The 21,308-nt window shown below is 40.0% G+C and overlaps 1 protein-coding gene across 1 annotated transcript in view; it reads left to right on the plus strand.

Annotated features, from left to right (window-relative positions):
* LOC121509559 (multiple C2 and transmembrane domain-containing protein 1-like) overlaps positions 1-21,308 on the plus strand; it is a 213,650-nt gene that overhangs the window by 154,716 nt on the left and 37,626 nt on the right. Inside the window, exons 15-16 of the mRNA XM_041787013.1 lie at positions 1,848-1,964; positions 13,736-13,792. Of these exons, the coding sequence (XP_041642947.1) occupies positions 1,848-1,964; positions 13,736-13,792 (174 nt within the window). The remainder of the gene's footprint in view (positions 1-1,847; positions 1,965-13,735; positions 13,793-21,308) is intronic.

The following is a 21,308-nucleotide window of genomic DNA, read 5'->3' on the forward strand; positions in this document are numbered from 1 at the left end:
TGAAGGGAAATAGTTGTGTTGCTTATTAGTATACAAATATGAATTATTGAATAGTTTTTTTCTTTCCAATTCTCCCACACAGCTGTATCAGAGAAAGAGTCTTTGTACGTGAGAAAGTGAAGTTGAGCCTGAGAGAGATTTCTATCCTTTTGGGAGATTTGTTTGCTGCACCAAGGCCACTCAGGTTTATTTGAAACAGACAGTTTGCTGTGAGCAGTATGCAAATGCACTGGACATTTCTAATGTTTAATTTATGTCTTGTTTTATTTTGCTTTGTATACTCTTTGTGTCTGTAAGTTAATTTTACATGAAGATATAGTTCCATGCAAAAGTTTGGATTTGCTTTTTTCAAACTTTTCAGTGTAAGAAGGGGAAAAGTTGGTACAATGAAATTGTTTAATTGTGCTGTTATTATGAAGTGTTGTTTGCGTTGATATTCTGATGCATTTGCTTGTCCATGCGCATGGAAGGAAAATGAAATTCCCCCCTCTCAGTGTGCGTGTCCGACTAGCTCCTCTGGTGTAACAGCAGACCTGCGTTACGCACTTTTGAGGGGCTGTTGAACCTCATATTCACATTAACCCCAGACTATAAACACAATGAGGAGCTTGATTTTCAGTCTCTCCCCTCTCCCAGCCTATCCGTCCTTTTTACACACACAAGGAAATAAAACAATTTGATTGTAGATTATTAAGCTTTCTCTCTGTTGTTCAGCCAAACAGGATAGCATGTAATTGGTGCACAGACAAATAAATCTGCTTTATTCAGTAATAGACTCAATTTCAACAGCCTGAAACATTTCCCATCAAATCTGATTGTTAATTAATTTCACATTTTCTATGCTCATTCAATAAATAGTGGATTTTTCTGTGCTTGTGTTTGATAAATATGGGTTGCTAGAAAAAATATTTAGTATTTAGCACAGTCTGCACTTTCAGGATTTATTATAATTGCTGCTTAGGCCTTATTGATAGTAGACAAATATCTATTTACCTATGTATTAAATCATAAGGCAGTATTTAAAATTTAGATCTTGTTTTTTTTATGAATTAATTCCCACAAAACTCTTTACTGCCAAAGTTTTTTACAAAGTTCCCACATGTTCTTACCAATGACACAAAACGACTCTGAAATAAAACCCTCCATCATTAGCAATTTGACTTTCCCACATAAATTTTCTCTCAATCGCTGCAATGATCTGTTGTCAGGAGTTAAAGAGCCCTGCCAAACCAGAGTCCAGGGTTTAAGGAAAGGTTAATTTTCTGATGCTACTTTTCTTGTCTGCTGATGAGAGGGGAGGTAAAGAGGTTATGGTTTTGGCAGATGGGTGCAGAGAAGGTTAGCGATGGGGCATATGACTCTTTTGGGATAGTCGAGAAGGTATTGGGGCTTGGAGTGACAGGGTTAGAGACTCGGGGTGTTGGGGTGTGTGAGGTCAGATGCCGGGGTTTGGGTTTGAGTATGAAAGGGTCAGCTTTGACGTGCTGCAGCTGAAAACAGTACATGACCTTGCTCTCTGGGATGATTGGCAAGGAGGAAAGAGGCTCTGACAAGTCATACTCGTCCTCTTCATCGTGGTCCTCCTCAGCTGAAGGCCCAAGTGCCTCAAGGGTCAGGGTGCTGAACTGAGGCTCACCGACACCAGGCCTGTACCTTTGTTAAAGGCTGAGATTATTTTAACGCTTTCGTTATGATTCTGCATATGAATGTGTGCTGTTTGAAATTGCACATATGGTTTGCGTACGTTCTCAGGAGTTTGCCTCATCAGGGTCAATTTGAGGTCTTGAACATATAGATTCAGCTCACACTTTTTTGTTCTCTAACAGTTTTGTCTTCTCTCTTTTCAGCTTTTTGTCATCGTTGTTTGGAACTTTGAACTCTATATGATTCCTCTGGCTTTGCTGCTGCCTTTGGTCTGGAACTACATCCTCATCGCATCGGGGAAGGATACCAGGCAAGATGTGGTGTGTAGTCTCCTCTGAGTTGCCTCTTTCATGAGCCTTACTTGCATGCAGAGTTTAAACTCAGGTTTCATTGTTTCATGTAGACATTATGCTCCTACTTTGTTCATGACATTAATCACATTTACATGCATTATGCTCCTTTGATTCTAGACTTAACATGTTTGTGCTGTTAGAAAAAGGCGATTTTCATCACCAAAGATGCACAGATGAGGGAGAAAACATGAGCATGAACTGACATACATAATATATACCTGCTGTTTTGATTGAATTTATCGACTTTAACAGAAATGGGTTTAGATTTAAAGAAATACATATTTTCAGATTTTTTTGGTTTAAAAAAACCTCCATCTGCCCCTTGAAGAGCCGCATTCTCAGAGCAAATCTCACATTTCTCACTTTAGCTTCTTTGAGGCAGAGAAAAGGGAGAAATAATAGGCTGTCACCTTGAGCTATGTTACGCCACTTACCTGGTAGGATATTTATTTAATTCATTTATTTTTATCTCTTATACCAATTAAATGATGTCAAAGCAATGTCATGGACAAACAGACATGTTTTAATCATGGCCGGGCACATTCGGAAAGTAGAGAGTGAAACCGGGAGAGAGAGCCGGACTCTGGAGTAAGCGTGAACAATGAAGTGATTAATTTTAATAAGTGCCGTTTTTTTTCCAAGACTCTGTTGGAAATAAGCAGTTAACAGACTCAGATTTTCCTGCGGTCCCTCACCTCCTATATGTGTGTATTTATCTCTTCCTAAGGATTCTTTGGGTTAGATTGGATTTGAAATAGATTTCAATCATTTTGAAAATTAATAGTATTACTGTGTATGATTGAAATGTTATACATTTGAACTCTTCATAACCTACAAGACAGATTAATTCAGTATGTCTCCAGACTTACTTTTCTCTATTTGAAAGGCATATTTTTAATCAAAGAGTTGAGGATCTAGTATGCAAAAGTCAGAAAGAGGCTACTGTGACTTGAAAATAACCCAGTTTTACAGCAATTTTTGAAGATTCAGGGTATTAATACATAACAAAGTTAATCAATCCAATCCCATCAAATATGTTTAATTGATTTTGCACATTCTAAAAACACTGAAGTTTACCAAAGTGCTACCAAGTTAAGAGTACAAAGCAGAAAAAAATCTATATTAAAATTAAAGCATATAAGAACAATTATAGAATACATAAAAAACATAAAACAATAATAATTTAACAATAAACACATAAAAAGCAAGTTACATTGAAATCCTTGATTTTTGAATGACTCAGACTTACTAGTATGGTGAATTTTCCTCAGCCTGTAGATGGCGACATTGCTTGACAAAAAATTTGCTACATACCTTCAAAGCCAGCATGCTGAAAACCCCCCATCCCCCACCTCCTCACCCCCCCACTTGCTGCTTGTATTTATCCACTCCTAATGATATTCTTTTCCCATGCTCTTCCTAATTAAAATGAAGCAACATATTCTCATAATGTGCCACTCACTTCACATATGAGTAAGTACATGTAACTCCTACTTCATGCAGAATTGCTTTTCTCTCCTCCCTGAAAGAGACAATCGTACGTCAAGTAGCCCAGAAATTGATTTGAACATTAAGAAATGTTGATACTGCTAGTACTCGTATTGCAAGTGGCTTTTACGATGACACTACTCCAAAGTTGTCCTGTGCTCACAGAGAAGAGGCAGTATGGACACTTAATAATGTACGAGACGTAGGGTGTTTTGATTTTAATGTGCACAACATGGTATGGAATGTATTTAGAAAGCAATCTGGGCTGCATTGCAAAGACTAACTTTAACTTTGATTTATTTAAGTGAAAGAAGCATTATTTAAACCTCTCCTAAAGTATCAAAAATATTTGCTTTCTACAAGTGGTTTAATTTCTTGTGGCTTGTCCTGTAGCTTGTCTTTTGAATTATTTTGCAAAGGTACATTCCAAGCAGAAGGTCGCCTTAATATCTTCATCTTCAGAGCGAGGCTTGAGGGTGTTAAGATGAATTCTGTTTTCATGGGATGCTATGCTGAACAGATCAGCAAGGCCGAAATGTTTTTTAGCTGTGAAAGTTTTTATACCTCACCTTCTTTCAATTGGAAATCTCCGCTCTGTAATAGGAGCACAATCAGCAACAGCTTCAAGTGAGTGTGTTATGTACTAGGGACAGCTAGACAGTCGTGATGTGCGTGTCAGTGCTGGTACGGGCTATAGGAGGTTGTATAAAGAAGTCGATTTCTGCTTGTGGTGAGAAAGTTAGAAAGAAACACACATTGCAAAGAAAAGCAGTTGAGCAGTATATGATGTATAAGGGAATATGCAGCTGTGTGCATCACGCATGAATCCTGTACATTGTGTGTGATGATTGTGGTGTCCTGCTGCCTGATGTAGTCTGGTTTATTCTCTTTTATTCCAAGGTTAAGATTCAGGCAAAAACAGGGTGTGCATGTGTACTTTACTTTAACTTTGTATTTTCTGGATACTTGTGCACATTTGTGAGCAAAAACAGTGTATGTAAAGATTAAAGTTATCTGTCTGTCTTGGTGAAAATGCCTGCATGTATCTTTGTGTGCAAGTATGCATACACAGACATATGCCTGTACATGTGTGCAGACAGTCTTTTCAACAATATAGCTGATGAAAGTGGGATTAATTGTCAAAGATTAGCACCATTAATGCTCCTTTTCTTGCTGCTGTGACAGTCGTGCTGAACAGTACAGAGCAGCAGCGCTGCACACACAAAGAAGATTCTCCGACAATCATCGTCTCTCTTGTCTCTGCGTTGCAATCTCACCGCCTCAGGACTGGTGAATGTGATGAAGCCTCTCTCCTTGTACTCCATTACCAACTCTCAGCCTCCTACAGCAGTTATATTACTCTTTTAAGTTAAACCGGATTAAATGCAGTAAAAGTAATGTGCATTTGTGTGAGCATTTGCTACTTTCAGGCACTTGTGTTTGCAAATGTGTTCACTGTAAGATTCAGATTCCAACACAAGTTTCCCTGGAGTCCTGTCCTTATTTGTTTTCACACAGAGTTTCCCAATCTGCAGCAGAGCAATGAGAGCATACAGTATCTCCGTTCTCTGCTTCCACTCTAGGTCCCCTGGATTCCTCTTCCGAGTCTTTATCAAGCTGAAGTCATGGACGGCTCACTGTTTCCCTCTTGCTTTTGGCAGAGAAAAGAAAAGAATAGAAAAGAAAAACAAGGGGAAAAGGCTTTCTAATTACTTTAAACAACACGCCAAATTAAAGCATTGTGCTGAGCAGAGCAGGGGTCAGTATCCGGAGCGCTGTGGTTTTCCAGCAGTCTGGGGTGAGGGTAATGCCAAAGGAATCTCTGCTGAACTCACTCTGAAGGGTGAGAGAGAACACAAAAAAGTGTACACTTGAGTACAGACTTCCTAATGAAATGTAGAGCCTTGCTTCATGCTGATGGGTTCAATGTGAGGACCTTTCTCTGATTCTACACTGCAACCTCAGTCGACAGCCCTGTCCATGGCAAATAAACAAACACAGTGTTCTCTACACGCTGTAATTCACCACTCAGGGTCGCTGAACATTGTGTGGTTACATGCTGCTTTGCAAACAGATCCTGGATCAGAGCTCCTTACCCTCGCCCCAACCTTGACCAGTACCTGCTAAGCAGTTGGAGCGGCCTCAGAGCAGCGATTAAAGGAGGCAATGCACCAGAGAGGTCGCTGACCTCTTCTCTTATCATGTAGCACCCTGACCTGTGAACCCTGACTTTTCAGCACTGTTAGCTGACCTGTGTGTCATTATGTATCATGCTCAGTGAAACAAACAAACAAAGAAGAGGACCTTTTACTCCTCTAAATACATGCAGAGGGCAGTGCTTCTTTACTTTGACTTTCAAGGCTGAAAACGTGTACTGCTGGAAGGCCCATCCATTCCCTCTGCTTTTGTGTGGAGTCTAATTTTGTTGGAAGGTGGTAGAGCACTTTCATGAAATGACCCTCTCGTCCAAGGTTGTCTTCTTTTAAAACCTGGAACAATGCTGGGCTTAGATCCACCCGAAGCTTGTTGCAAAGGGAGCCGTTGGTAGGCTGGGCTCGGTCAACCAGAGGGCAGGCAACTCTGCTGGTTGAGTAGAAGCCTGCAAAGTGTGTTTTTCTGCTGTTTTCATTTATGTGCATTTGATGGGCATTGAGATTGAAGGGGAGACATGTCCCAATAGAAAGGCGTCCTTGCTGTTCTGCTGGCACAGAAAGCCCTTGACCAGATGTTACAAAGGTGTTAACTTTAGTGCAGACAGATTTAAAGGGTGCTTACTGAGCATGGTGATGTCTCTTTCTACCAAAGGATGACGGGCAATTAAGCCTAGTGATACAGAAGAACCATCCTCTTTATCCTATGCTTCAGACCATTACATGGATTCACCCTCTGGATCCACCAAGCCTTTACAGCAGAGAGGACCTTAATGATCTAAAGATACTCCACTGTTACAGGCATGCCTCCACCTGTGAGGTAGAGCTGCTTACTTTGGATCTACTCTACATCCTGTGTTAAATAAATGTGCATAGACAGAAATACAGATTTTATACACCGTGATATAGCATAGACAAGCTTTGAAATAAAATAATTGACTTCTTTTGTTTGTGTAAATCCATGTTTTTCTCCTTGTAGTAGTTTAATCTGTACTTTCTCGACAGCGAAGCTCTCACTGAGACAGCAGTATATTCTTCATTAGTGTAAAAATAATCTGGTTTAACTCTGAGACAGTAGTATTTTCTGATGCTATTGGAACATTGTATCATTTGTGGAAAAAGACTTCTTTTCTGTTTTTATCTATTCTATTTTTTCCATGATTTTGCATCTCAAAACTGCTTTTCTGCGCCTCTAAACACACCGTGCCTTGACATCTGCCCTCATTAAGAGCCACGCACAACACAGGTAGAGACGAGTAAATATTAGGAGAGCTGCAAGGAAAAGAGGAAACACTGCCTATTATACCTCAACTCCTGCAGAAAGTCACACCTCCACTTTTTCCCCTTAAAACTGCAACTCTGGAAAAGAAAAGGAGAAAGAGAAAAGGAGATGGAGTGGGAGCAGGAGACAGAAAAAGACAGAGAGACATACAGAGAGACGAAAACAGCGGTGGATGGCAGGCACTCCTCAGTGCGGAGTCAGACATGGCAGTTGGTGACAGGTGACAAAATCAAAAGGTCATGTCACTTTTAACTGGGAGCGCCTGTGCCCCACTGATTTCCCCCGTGCCGCCCCGGCATCACGGCGCTCATCTCTGCTCCTCTCTGCTCCTCGCGCTGCCTCTCTGTCTCTGCTAAACTGGCAGATAGGATGGCAGGATGGCAGGCAGAAAGACAGGCGACGGGCAGAGTTTGAAGCGGGACGGGAGCATCGGGAGCATCAGGAATGGCACCGCAGAATCCTCCCAGCCTCCCTTTTCATCATGTTGTCTCTCTTTCTCTTCCGTTCCTCCCATTTGTCTAACTTCCTTCATCACACTGAACCTTTGTAACTGTCTGTGCTCTTTGCTAACAGCGTCAGCAGCTTGGGGTGTCTGCCTCAGTGCTTGTTGTTGTTGTTTTGTCTATACAGTACACCCACTGAAGTATGCAGCTTTTCAGCTTAAACCTTCAGCCAACAGATGTATGTACCAAAACACTGCACATTCAATGTGGACTAGCCCTATCTCTCTTTTCCACAACAGAACATAAAAAACAAAAAGTCAAGACAGTATCATCTGTCTGAGAAAGACAAACATCTAATCTTAACCTTACTGTATTTACAAACTATTTCAGCAATGCCAGTGAAGCATGTAAAATGATTTCCTCAGAATAGCTGACAAATCTCTGATCAAACATACTCACTGATTTGTCAGCACTGAGCACTAACAAATGTACATTGTTTTAGCCAACATTACTTTCCTACAACTCAATCTTCTCCAGCGCTCACAGATTTGGTGTTGCTTTCATGAATATTGAGCCGCCCTTATCACCCCCATCCCCCGCCTCCAGCGTCGGTAGCACCCCAGCCTCACCCCACTCTGGCCCCCTGCTGGGTGAGCCCTGGCTGGGGCAGTGCAGATGGAAGGGCCCCCCTCTGAGGGCCATGGCTCTGACAGCTTGTGAAGGGCCCGCGCGGGTCAGCCAGGCTCAGCCAGCAGCCCTTATCAGACGCACAGCCCTCCCCCAGTCTGTGGAAACTGTGGTGTAGGCAATATGCACATGCACACAAACACTCATGCGCACACACACGCACATAAACTCATGGACAGTGCATACCAAGTAGGGCCTTGAGATCCCCCAGCCAGCCAGTCGGCCAAACCTCAGCAGCTGGAGAGGTTAAAACCCCCTCACGTATCAAAGAGGAAGAGCAGCAGGAGGATGGAGGGAGGGAGGGAGAGAGGAACGGGAGAAAAAAGGAGGAGAAAGTATATCTTCATGTTAGCCGGGATGTCTGCCTCAGCGTCAATTCCCCCTGCGGCTGTCATTGGGAAGGTTAGGAGGGGAGATAGTAGAACTCAGAGAGGGGCGAGTATAGAGGCATTGATGGGGTGGGGGGTGGGGGTTGGCTGTGGCTACTACTCCAGGTAGTAAAATTTTTGTTTTGCTCTGTGGAGTGTCAGTTGTTGTTTCATTGATACAGAATAGATTTTGTTCCACTTTACTTCCATGAAAGTTGCATTCATCCACTGGTAATAACTTTTTATCCTCCATTGACCAAATTTGGCTTATTTCTTTTACATAGATCTCTGTCTGAAAATATGTTAATGTTAATTAGTAGGTAATTTAAGGACTTAAGACATTAATCGACAGGATGGATTACTGAATATGAAATATTAGTATTTCTAAGCAAAGGTTATTACTGATGATTGTATTGCAGTATTACTGGATTTGTTCTCTTAGATTTTTTTTATTAGTATCAGTTCAAAATTGGACTTAAATTTACATTTGCGACTTGTAAACTGATGATACAGCAAATCTATGAAAACTTTGTTTTTGACTGAAATCATCCTAACAATCATGTTCACTCTAACATTAAAGCCAGAAAAATAATCTTCAAGCATTACTTTGCATATGTAATCCCCTTTGACCACAAGATTGTGTTGGAAAGGCATTATGGGTGCTGTAGTGGTGGAAACTATGGGCCAAAAGCCCTTTATAGGGTAGAAGGAGAGTAAACGGTTAGTTTTATCACTGCTTTAGTCAGTCGGAAGGTAGATATTTTGATCAGTTGGTTGGTTGGTAGGTAGGAAGAGATGTTGTTAATCCTTTGTTGAAAATAACAACATCCCAGCAGCTGCATTCAAATCCAAGACACCACATCTAGCACTGAACAGAGAAAAAAACATTAGACAGGGTGTCTGCAGGGTCTTAAAAAGTATTCCAAGTCAGGTCTTAAATTTGGTTGTTTTTTATTTTTATAGCAATCTAAATAGGTTGCAGTTATTAAAATGCTTTAAAATCAGAATTTACAAATTAAGTATCCTGATTTGGGCAACTATACCCTTGTTTTTTTTGTTAAACCTAAATGTAAGCTGTTTTCTGTTTAACTTTACCTGCAGTACAAATCATGAAATAGGTACTTCTAGAATGTGGTTTTACTACTTTTAGGCTGCTTTAGTAAAAAAAAAAAAAAAAAAAGACCTTCCATATAGCTACCCTATGGCATTTTTTTTTTCTAACATTCTAATCTCATAATTCTCCAAGAAAACCTGATTTACATACAAGATGAAATACTTCTGTCATTTTCTTGTTTTTATTGTCATATGTTTGTCTTACTATCAGCACAAAACATTGTGTAGCTCTGTCGTTAATGTTATGAGTTAGAAATTAAAGATAGAGTCTTAAAAATATATGAAGAGGGTCTTGAAAAAGTTTTTCAAAAGTATTATATTTGATGTTAGATTTTCTGTGTATACCCTGTTTAGGCTAATGAGATGTATTTATAAGAATACCTAAACAAACTGGAAGTCACTTCCCCCTAAGACAGTAAATATATCCATAATGAAATAACATTTTTTAAAATGCAAAATGGTGAATATTTCAAAATGTGACAAGAAATTGAGCTAAATTGTGATTTGCCTCAGAAATTCTGAGATTGATCACGATTAAAATTTTAGTAATTTAACAGCTGTACTATAACTATGTTTTCTAAAACAAACAAATAAAATACACTTAGAAATGCTCTTTTTAACAGACTTTTTCAAAAGATATGCTGTTCAGGTAAGCTTTAGACAGCACAGTGTGTTTCAGCCAGGAAAGCAGACAGCGATCTTTCCTCTGTATTGTATGTTAATGCTAACACAAACGTGCAAACACTGAAGTGGCTCAGTATTGGTTATCAAAGAGGGTAAAGTATGAGTCTAGTACAGATGCTTTGAAGACTTCCAGTCAGAGACTTAGGAGCATATTCCTTCACTTTGACTGCTGCATCTTTAATCTGAAGTCTTGAAACCTTCATGTAGGTTTTTTCTTTAAGTGTAAATACAGATACATAAGACATTTCCACTGAAAATAAGTAGACATCAATATATCATTCACAGAAATTGTTCTGCTCTAATGTGAATTCAGTCAAAAAATGATTTTGACATCAGAGCTTGTGTATGCTTAACCCAACATGCCCGATAAACTGTTTCATATATCCTCTGCATGAGATATAGTTAGCAGGGATTCTCGGCTCAGGTAGTAACATGAGCTCGGCTGGAAGGCTCTGTCATAGTTTGAGAAGGGTGGGGCAAACTGGTGGATAAAACTCACTCTGAATCAAGTTGGGAAAAGGGCAGAGGCTCTTTGCTCTTGTTTGAAAAAGAAATGTGGCTCAGTTCTGATTAAACTGCAACCAATAATTAGCTACATCCAAGCTGATGACTACATCACCAGCAGCCATTGTACACACCAGCTTACAGGACAACTAGTCCCCACCTGTAACTTTTGCAAACTCATGGTGAAGCAGGCCAGGAGAAGAGCATAAACATCTTTTCCTTCATAAAGCATTAAGTGCTGTTCTTTGCTCTTTATTTAATAAAAAAAAATGTGGTGCAGTTCTGATTAAACGGCTGCTATACTACATCCACACCTGAGCTAAAGGCTTCATTGGCTGAAGCTATTGCTAACAGTTTTCAGTACAACAAAACCCAGCCTCTAGCTACCACTTTGTTCTCTGATTGGTCAGGTCTGTTTCAGACCTGGCACAAGTGTTTCAGATTGGAGCTTTGCAAGATAGATTAGCCCAATGACAGACATTGAATCTGGCCTGTCCATCTGCATTGCAAGGTTAGTGTATGCTTGCTTTGTATAATCACAACTTAAGTTAATTGTTTCCATCAGTTTTTCACTGTAGGTTAAAGCCATAAAGGCCAAACAGACATATTCCCACTTTCACAGCCATTTGAACTTTCAATGTCATTGCACTCATATCTATTCTTTGTGTGTATTTTATATTATCACCATCTTTGTATGTATTTATGGGGACCGGTGTAATCTGTGAGAGTAGCCTGCATCAGCTCTGTGTCATTTGAATAGGTCTGAATATGTTAATCCCCACCTCAGTACATATTGAATTGACTGGAGCAGCTCTGCAGGCAACACGAGCTCTACACGATCCTGTCGACAGCATGGCTTTGATGCTGCCGTGCTGTAATGATAGTAATTCAAACAACATGATAATGGAGGGATAAGCAGACAAATGATATCATACACCAAACAGGTCTTAGAAAGGAGAATAAAGAGAGAGAGAAAGAAAGATGTTTGGAATTCATCGGGTGCACTGAGGTAATTTATATCCTCCCCTTACAGAGACAGTAGCTTCAGTGCACACATTTAGCCGTGGCAATCTTCAGGGCAGATGACATGTTCCATGTCTTTTTATTTATTAATTTTACACTGTGTCTCATTGCAGGAAACATGACTTCTCCCCTGTAACCAGAGGCGATAGAGGAGAGAAAGCAGAGCGGAGAGCACAGGGAGACAAACGACTCTATCATTCTCTCTGTCTCTCTAGGTCATGCTTCTCCAGCTAGCTCATGCTCATTCCCTTTGTTTAAAGTTTGGAGCGTGTGCCAGGCGTGCCCTAGTAAAGCCTCTGTGTGGAGGAATCCATTATGTTTGTATTTTGGCACGGGTGAAAGGATTTGGAAGGAACCATGATGACTTTATAAACAGTTATAGTTCATTTGTTTTGAGATGCCAGAAGGCTTTCATTTTACAGTATCACTTCTTCATCTTTTGCCTCGGCTGAGAGCAAGCATTCCCTCTCTGGTGTCTGTATACTGTAGCCGTGGATGTATTCTGTATCAATAATGAGTGTGTGAACTGTGAAGAGTCAACCTTATTTGTCTAGACACTGATAAAGTCGTGGTGAAGTGGGAATAACCAATTGCTTTACAGTTAGTTATTTAAAACCAGGATTGCCATGCTCAACACTTTGCCCCAGTGGCTCTGAACAAACGCATAAACACACTATTGACTCTACCCTCTCAACTTTGCTGTTCTGAACTCCTCTTTGTTTGTGTGGGAAGCTGCATTTACATAAGAGGCTTATGTCAGCCGCCACATAGTTTCCCCCCTTATTCCAGCGAAAAACAAAAAGGACAAAAGCTATTGTCTTGTTAAGTAATGATTTTTTGGATTTCTCCAAAGTAGTTTGGGCTGTTTCCGAGGTGGTTAGGGGGTTGTGGTGATATTGAGGCTGTGCAAAGGTTTTTTTGGGGGGTTGGGGTCGATAACAAAGTGCAAAAATGAGAGCAAATGAATGTTATGCTGACAGCTGTAGGGCTTATGATATGATTGTTTGTTTATGTAAATTAAGAGCAACAGTATGACCTTGTTTTGATGAGTGATTGACAGAAAGAGTGGATGAGAGATGCAGCGCTGATCTGTGGTTTTCGCCTCATTGGCATCAGACTACACGTGTGCATGTTCACAACGACATGCATTTCAAATTTTGTATCACTAAACAGTAATCAGATTTAGTTTCACTAAACACAGACGGCTCTGCTGCTCTCTTGACATTTGTTTATTGGCTTTCTTTGTACAAAAATACAGCTACAACCTCGATGTATCATTGTTCTGTCAGACAGCCCATGCATCCATATGTTCCTTTGCGTTTGTGGTTCTGACTGTGTGCACATGTGTATGTCATTTTTTCTTTGTGTTGTTCAGTATGTTTCATGGTATCTTGGGGCTTCAGAGCTACACTAGCTCCGGTTTCATCGGTTTTGGACCACTGAAGCACATAGTTGCTGTTCTTTGTGACTTGCTCTCTTTGCTGCAGGCTTTTCTTCTTTCCTCTCGTGGAGCATCTTTCTGTGAGAGGACGTGAAGCTAAAGATAGATGAATGTGTAGTGATAGGAAGAGGTACAGAGAGGACTGCAAAGGTTAAAGAGGTCAGAAGAATCAGAAAAAGATGGCATCCTACTGAATGTACAACTGCTTTTGAGCAAGGCGATTTGAGTGGATGAATAGACTTTAATCTTCAACCCTTTGAAAATCAAAGGCAGAGCTTTCGCTTACATATCCAGAAGTGTTGACACATTGGAACAACCAAGTGTTTCTCAAAATAAAATCTAATTCTAAACATTTCAGATGCTTGTGACATATCAACACAAACCCATCCAATAGTTATGCTATCTGCATGCTTACCATACTCAATAAGAAACTCTAGCATAACCAATCAGCTTTAATGCGCCTCTGATTATATTAACCCTGTGTTATCTAATGTTTATCTGCGCTATAGCTGCTGCAACATTTTTTATTGCTCTTTTCTCTTTTTTCTCTGTCAGCAAGCAGTCGAGGACCTGCTGGAAGATGAGGATGAGGACTTTGACAAAGATGACAAGGTAATTATGTCTTGGGTCAGGGATACCCTTACACACAAACACATGCACTAAATACACTGCCTCAGGAGAGGCTGACACTGCTTCATACACAAACATACACAAATGGAAACACAAACACAAACAGACGGACCACATGAGTCTATCTTCCCCTCCCATCTCCTCCCCAGTCCAGTTACTCTCAGTGCCCAAGGCACAAACACGTGCACATAGATTATACAACCTTTTAACCTTTTGAAAGTTTCTCTCTAGGTATACATATGGCACATTTTTCCCTCCTTTCTTCTATGGGGTTTGCTTTGCTATGGGCTTTCATTTCAGTCGGGTACACTATCCTTATTTTCCTTTTCATACAGTGTAACATTATGTTGAATTTACACTTCTAGCTCGCCTGTTCTTCAGCACCGCTTCCTGAGAACATGCGCGCATATAAAGTGCTTAGTTAGCTATTTAGGTCCATTCACTGCTCCTTTATGTCCCAGTAAAACAGCATCTGGGCTTGTCCAGACACTATCAGGTAACAACAGGTGGCTGCTTTACTGCCTCCGCTCGTTTACACTGTAGGAACAGCTACTGAAACAAATGCCACTGGATCGCATACAGGGCCATGTCAATGTTCCACTTGGGAATGGTAATTGAAATAGTTCAAGTTTTAATCCAACCCATTGTGTTGTATGTTTTGTTTTCACTCCAGTCTGATGAGAGTCTAGCAGTGTTAAACAAGAGCTGAATCATAACATGAACCTTCAAGTGAAGTTTAAACCTTGTACCTTAAAAGCAGTGGACTGCCTTGACTGACTAATCTGGGTTCTGAAATTACTCAAGCTGATACTTTTGATGCCTTACAGCCACACTCCAGCAATAGAAAGGTTAGGAGGCTAAGATGTGGTAAATTGCATGGTCTGTTTTGGTAATCTTTTTGAAGGAAAACTCTAGCTGTTTGCAATAGTAATTGTGAACGCCTTTGACCAGGCAATTTGATATCTGAAAATGTATTTGCCTGAGGGGACACTGAATTTAACCATGCAACTGCAGCCTCTTGTATTTTTGAAGGGTCATAAGTGCAAGCCTTCAGCAAAAGGGTTAAAAAAGCACATTTATGGTACAGATGGTCAAACAGTCATCCCTCCAGAAAGTCAGGCAATCAGTCAGGCAGGCAGTTGGCTGGGCGATGAGCACACAAAGATACGTGAGCATTACATCCTCTCCCACAGTGATTCAGAAGCAAAGTTTCATAGCTGTGAAGTTCTGGGGCTGAGATGTACATGGTGGGGGTTCTGACTGAAGATATGCACAAGGCAACCTTGAACCTTCTTTTTTTCTTACAGTCTGCCCTCCATCAATGAATTTCCTACATCCTCTCAGGGAAAAAATAAAAATAGAGGCATTTGAAAAGCTACAGATTATATGAAATACATTTGGACTTTCATATTGAAATGAGGTGCAGCAGCAGCTTCTGCGGCCTCCGTCAGATTTGGTGCCAAACTGATTATTCCACATAAGAGGGCCTGCTCTCTGTGCTCACACAGGGCTGGGACGCTGGATAGCACAGCCGCCACAAAGGCTACAATTTACCAACTCTGGCTTCATACATTTTGATCTATTGCTCCCCTCGACTGTTAGCATTTCATTTGAGCGGTAGGGAAGTTGAAAAGGGGGCATTTTTCTTTTTTCTTCACCTACATGTCTCTCTCCTCCCACTCTCCTTCTCCCCTTCCTTCAATCGTCCCTTTCCCTGCTTTTTTTTTTTTTCTTTCATTCTTACACGTACTCTCTCTTCCCTTTGCCCCCTCTCCATCCTGGTTAAGTGCTGAACAAATGAAGTTTCAAGGCTTAACAAATTTGTCTTTTACATTGGATATGAGGTATTTTACATTTGATATGAGGTACAGCTTCAGATTGTATGCCTGAGTATGAAGGACGGGTCAAAGAAAACCTCTTTTATGGCACAAACCTATAGGGGAGAGAGAGAGAAGAAGAGAGAGAGTAACTGAGAGAGACGGGAGGGGAAAAAAGATTAATAAATATGCCAAGGCCTCATTTTAATTGAACTTGAAGCATATGTTGCAAGTATGTACAATCTGTCCCAGATGTTTACTCCGGCCATGTGCACAACTCTTCCCAGTGCACCACAAGGCAGCTATTAGCTGGATAACCTTTGCTCCAGAGGCTAAATGGGGTATTACATGGCCAAAAAGTAGAGCACCTGTTTTTCATTGGAAAGAGGACCCCTTGCAGGCTTTTTGCCTTGGATCACCACATGTGTTTTAACTTAACAGATTGTTGAGCAGACGTGAAAAGTGTCTTTCTTGTGAGCAAGCACTGATATTAGTCACTTAATCTCAATGAAAGTCCAGCATCTAGACTAATTGATGGGGACGGCTCAGTTGTTAAAGCCGAGCAGGCAGCCTCATGAACGCTGAAAGAATGTTAGACGTCAACTAATTTTTTTCTTCCTCCCCCCTGTTCCTCCACGCTGTGTGTGCAAGTAGGGATGTGTGTGATAGTGTGAATGTGTGTTTTCACTGACCTTCAAACTGGAATGTTGCCTCATATTACATAAAAACACACACACTCATAAACACACATGCACACATAGTTGAACATAAACATCTAAAACATTCTGCCTCACCTCTTTAAGTAAAACTCATTTTCACAATGTTCACAGCAATGTTGTAGATGCACCTCCTCTTTCGAAGAAACATACCTAAGCCAACATACACTCACAGATCACTTTATTAGGTATACCTGTTAAACTGCCTATAAACAAAATTACCAATCAGCCAATGCATTTAGGCAACGTTTTTTCAGTTGTCTATTTTCCAAGTGTTGCGAGTCTTTTAAAACTGGACCCTCAGTTTCCTGTTCTTAGCTGACAAGAGTGGCACCAAGTCGGTCTTCTGGTCCCCTGTAGTCCATCTGCTTTAAGGTTTGGCAGGTTATGCATTCAGAGATGCTCCTCTGCACACCTCAGTTGTATTGTGGTTATTTGAGATATTGTTGTCTTTCTATCAGCTTGAACAAGCGTAGCCATTTTCCTCTGATATATGCCATCAGTATGGCATTATGGCCATGTTTTCTCTTTTTTTGGACCATTCACTTAAAACCATATAGATTGTTTTGTGTGGAAATCCTAGGTGATCAGCAGTTTCTGAAATACTTGGACCAACCTGTCTGGCACCCACAATCATGCCACGTAAAAGTCACTTTAAGCATCTTTCTTACCCCCTTTGTATCCTCAATCTGATCTTGACCATGATTTTGACCATATCTCGATGCCTAAATGTATGAATTTCTGCCATGTGATTGGCTGATTAGATACTTGTATTCATGAGCAGCGGAACAGGTATACCTAATAAAGTGATTGGTGAGTGTATATTTTAAGGCATAAAGTTGTTAGAAATGTTGAAATAGAAATTACCGGTATCATATTCAACATTAAAGCATGTCAGCCACAATAAAGCAGATGTAAGTAACAATTTTGTTAAGTGATTTCATGAAAAACATGCAGTATGAGTGAATTGTAAAATGCTACCAGGGACTTTAACACCTCTCTTTTTTCTAAAAATTTTTTTTGTTTTTTTTGTTTTACAAACCTGATATGTCACATCAGGGGACTGTTTCAGGTATGCATTGCATCATATTTATATCACATTCATCAAGGAAACCTTCCATGTGCATTTGGGAAGGGCAGGACTTTTCAAAAAATTCTCAGAAGGTGATTGATAGTTTAAAAACATCTTTCCAACCAAGATTTCAATAAAGAAATACTGTCCAGGTCTGATAAAAACCATCACTAGTTGGCAGTCATTGCTACTGGTGTTCAAAACAACTAAAACCTGCAAAAACTATAGCAATCCAATGCCAAAATAGGTCTGAGGAAAGCTGAAAATCATTGCTGTGGTTTTAGGGCTTTCTGTACAATTCTTTGTACTCCTTTGCTATTATTTTGATCAAGAAATGTGGCCCAGTTTGGATAGAACTGGATTTGAGCTAACTCATGCTGAAAATCCCTTGGGGGTCACAAGTAGCTGCTCAGTACTCAATACTCTGAGTAAAATTAAAATGACTTTTTACTTTTACTTGAGTAGATCTCTAGAGCATACTTTTACTTCTATTTAAGTACATTTTAACCAGAGTAACTGTACTTTTACTTGAGTACAATAGTCAGGTACTTTTTCCAACTCTTCCAGTTCCAGCACAACTACTACTTGCCTGTAGCCACAGCTTTGTTTGCTACAGATGACTGATTGGTGAGGTCCATTAATAGACCATGCACAAACTTTTTATATCGGAGCTTTGCTAGATAGTTATGTCTGATGACAGACATGGAATCTGGTCAAACCTTCTAGTCCTTCTGCTTTGCAAGGTTAGTTTTTCACAGTACATGTATTGAACCCATCTGTATTTATTTTACAGTGCTGTTGATTTTTAGTTAATCAAAGTAGCTAAGTGATTTTCTTTGTTTTGAGGAATGTTCTTTTCAGACTGTTTTATCACTCGGTCTGAAAAGACTGAGTATTTCATTGATAAACACTGGTTTTATTCAATCTGAAAGGCCTTGGAATTTAGTAAAAGTGAAAAGCATCCTCCATTCCTCCATCAGTGGCATTGGTAACAACTGCAACTTTTCTATAAGATGTTGAATACCTTAAAAAAAAAAAAAAAAAAAAAAATATATATATATATATATATATATATATATATCTTTTCCATGACCTGGCTCTTATTGAATGGAGCAGAGTTTCTCTCTTTGATGATGTAGAGCTAGTCTGGATATACTTCTTTGATGAATTTAGCAAACTAATGAATAAACAAACATGGGCCATTCCGCACATTTAGGGTTAAAGGGCGCAGCAATCCCCTGGTTTTCACCTGAGATTAGAAATCTCTTCAAAGATAGAGGTGCTGCCTGGGCCAAGACAAGGAAAAGTAAGACCTATGTCGACTGGCTTAAATTTTGTCAACTTTGTAATCGGTGTACTTCTTTGATCAGAAGAGCCGTATCTAAATTTCATCTCTTGAAAACCTCCAAAAATCTAAATGACCCGAGGAAATTTTGGCAGGTTGTGAAAACTTCCCTGGGAACAATGTCAAATAGTGAAATCCCAAAGTGATTCTTGCAAGATGACTGAAAAGTCTGAGATGTTGAATTCCTTCAATGAACATTTTTTTTCAGCAGGTTCCTTATTCAAATCTTTAAATCCTGATCTGACAAGTTCTGCCTCAAATAGCGATAAACAGACTGTCAACATATCTAATGATTGTACATTTAATTTTTCTCTTGTGCCTGCCTCTGAGGTTAAGAGAGCCCTCAGGAATCTAGATTCCAGAAAAGCGTCATTTCAGTCTGGTTTAAGAAAAATGCACAGCACTGTCACAGCTGCCCTCAAGGTTTTAACTGATGTTATCCAGGCTCTGGACAGTAAGAAATACTGTTTGGCTCTTTTTATAGACTTGTCACAGGCATTTGACACTGTAGACCATAATTTGTTGTTAAGTATACTCCAGCATATCCAACCAAGCAGCATCCTGGATTGCAGACTATGTGGATGGTAGATCCCAATGTGTCCAAATGGCTGGTGTTACCTCTTCTTTTCTGGAGGTCTCCAAATATGTGCCTCAAGGTTCGGTCTTAGGACCTATTTTATTCACTGCTCATATTAATAACTTGTGTAATAACATGTCAAATGTCTTTTATCATTTTTATGTAGAGGATACTGTCATTTATTGTTGTTGAACATCGATAATTCAGGCTTTTGAGTTTTTGCAGTCTGCTTTTTTTCAGTCTTTTAGTTCAAAGCACACCTTGTCAAGTTGGTCACCAAACTCAGAGAGAAAATAAGTTTCTATTACAGAAATAAATCCTGCTTCTCAGAGCTCGAAACTATCTTGTATCTGCAACCTTTCTACCGTTGCTTGATTATGGTGATGTTCTGTATATGACAGCTTCAGCCAAATGTCTTCAGTCTTTGAATAATGTCTATCACTGTGCTCTGAGGTTTGTCACTGGTTGTAGTTTGCTCACTCATCACTGTGAACTCTATGCTAAATCTGGCTGGCCTTCTCTGAATGCTCACAGGTACACACAATGGCTAACTCTAATTTACAAGGCTCTTCTTGGCTTGGTTCTTGCTTATTTATTTACTCTCCTTTAAAGAACTGAAAGCCATTATGCCTTGCGCTCTAGCAACATTGTTCATCTGCTTGTTCCTCATGTGAGGACAGAATTAGGGAATAGAGCATTCCGTTTTGCTGCCCTCTCTGCATGGATTATTCTCCACACACAGTGCCTGTGTTTATAAATTTGTTATTGTGAGTAATTTTTCCAGCACTTTATCTATAATTTACCTATGCACTTTCCAAACCATTGTCTGTTTTAACTTATTTGTAATCTATCACTTAAATGTGTTAATATTATTATTATTATTTATTTTCTGGAGATTTTTATTATCTTGCAACACAACTTTAAGTAACATTATGAGCTTTCACGTGAAATGGCAGAAACTTGCTACTCATTGCTTTATTTACAGACTACTTTCTACAGGTGCTTCAGTGTGTAACGTAGCCTGTGATGTTTCCTCTCACCTGTGGGCTCACCGTCCAGAGCTGAGGCAATCACCTTTAGGCTCTGCATGGGTCTGAGTGTTAGTGTCGGTAAATGTGTTTGTGTATCGTTGAGCATCTTGTGTGTGTGCGTGTGCTGAAGCTCAGCTGCCTCCCAAAGGCGGGGTGGGGGGCTTACTGGAAAAAGGGGAAAAAGCGAGAAAGGGAGAGAGAGTGAGAGAGAGAGACAGACTGAAGGAGTGAGGAGATTACCCTCACACGGTTGACTGGTCACTGAAGCGCTCGTGCTCCGCTCAGCTAGGCTCCACTAGCCTCAGGAGGACCTGACACAGATAAGATACACACTGCAATCATGTCCTGCTCACGGGCTTACTGCTCGGTGCACTCCCTCTCTTTTCTCCCTCTATGTCTATCTATCTATATCTCCCACCTACACACACGCACACTCACGTACATGCAAAGACATACCACATGCACCTTTAAAAAATATCTTCTCTATTCCTGCTCCCTCCTCGATTTTTCCCCCCTTCCCTCATGAGCAAATAATGGTAAATATATAGACTTGACTTCATTTAAAAGCTTGAGCACTATACTAATACTAATAGATATAAAACTAATACTTGATTGAAAAGTCATCTTTAGTCTTATAAAAGAGCAAATTATACTAGGCCTTTAGAACCTATTTAAATTTTGCTTTTCACTGTTGTTGTCAAACAGCCAAATACAGTTGTGCCTTTAGGGATCTAAAAACTATTTTGATTATTGCAGGACTATGACAAGTCTTGATATGCTTATTTAAAAAACTCATACTACTTCCATTTTCTTCTGATTTCACACATTTTCTTCTGATTTCACACTCAGTGTGTAATGGCTAATGCTGTCATGAATCCATGGTAATGTGTTCAAAGCCTCAAGTTATATAACTCAATGGATTTGAAGAATATGATAGGCA

Source organism: Cheilinus undulatus, linkage group 5 (genome assembly GCF_018320785.1).
Source record: "Cheilinus undulatus linkage group 5, ASM1832078v1, whole genome shotgun sequence".
NCBI lineage: Eukaryota > Metazoa > Chordata > Actinopteri > Labriformes > Labridae > Cheilinus > Cheilinus undulatus.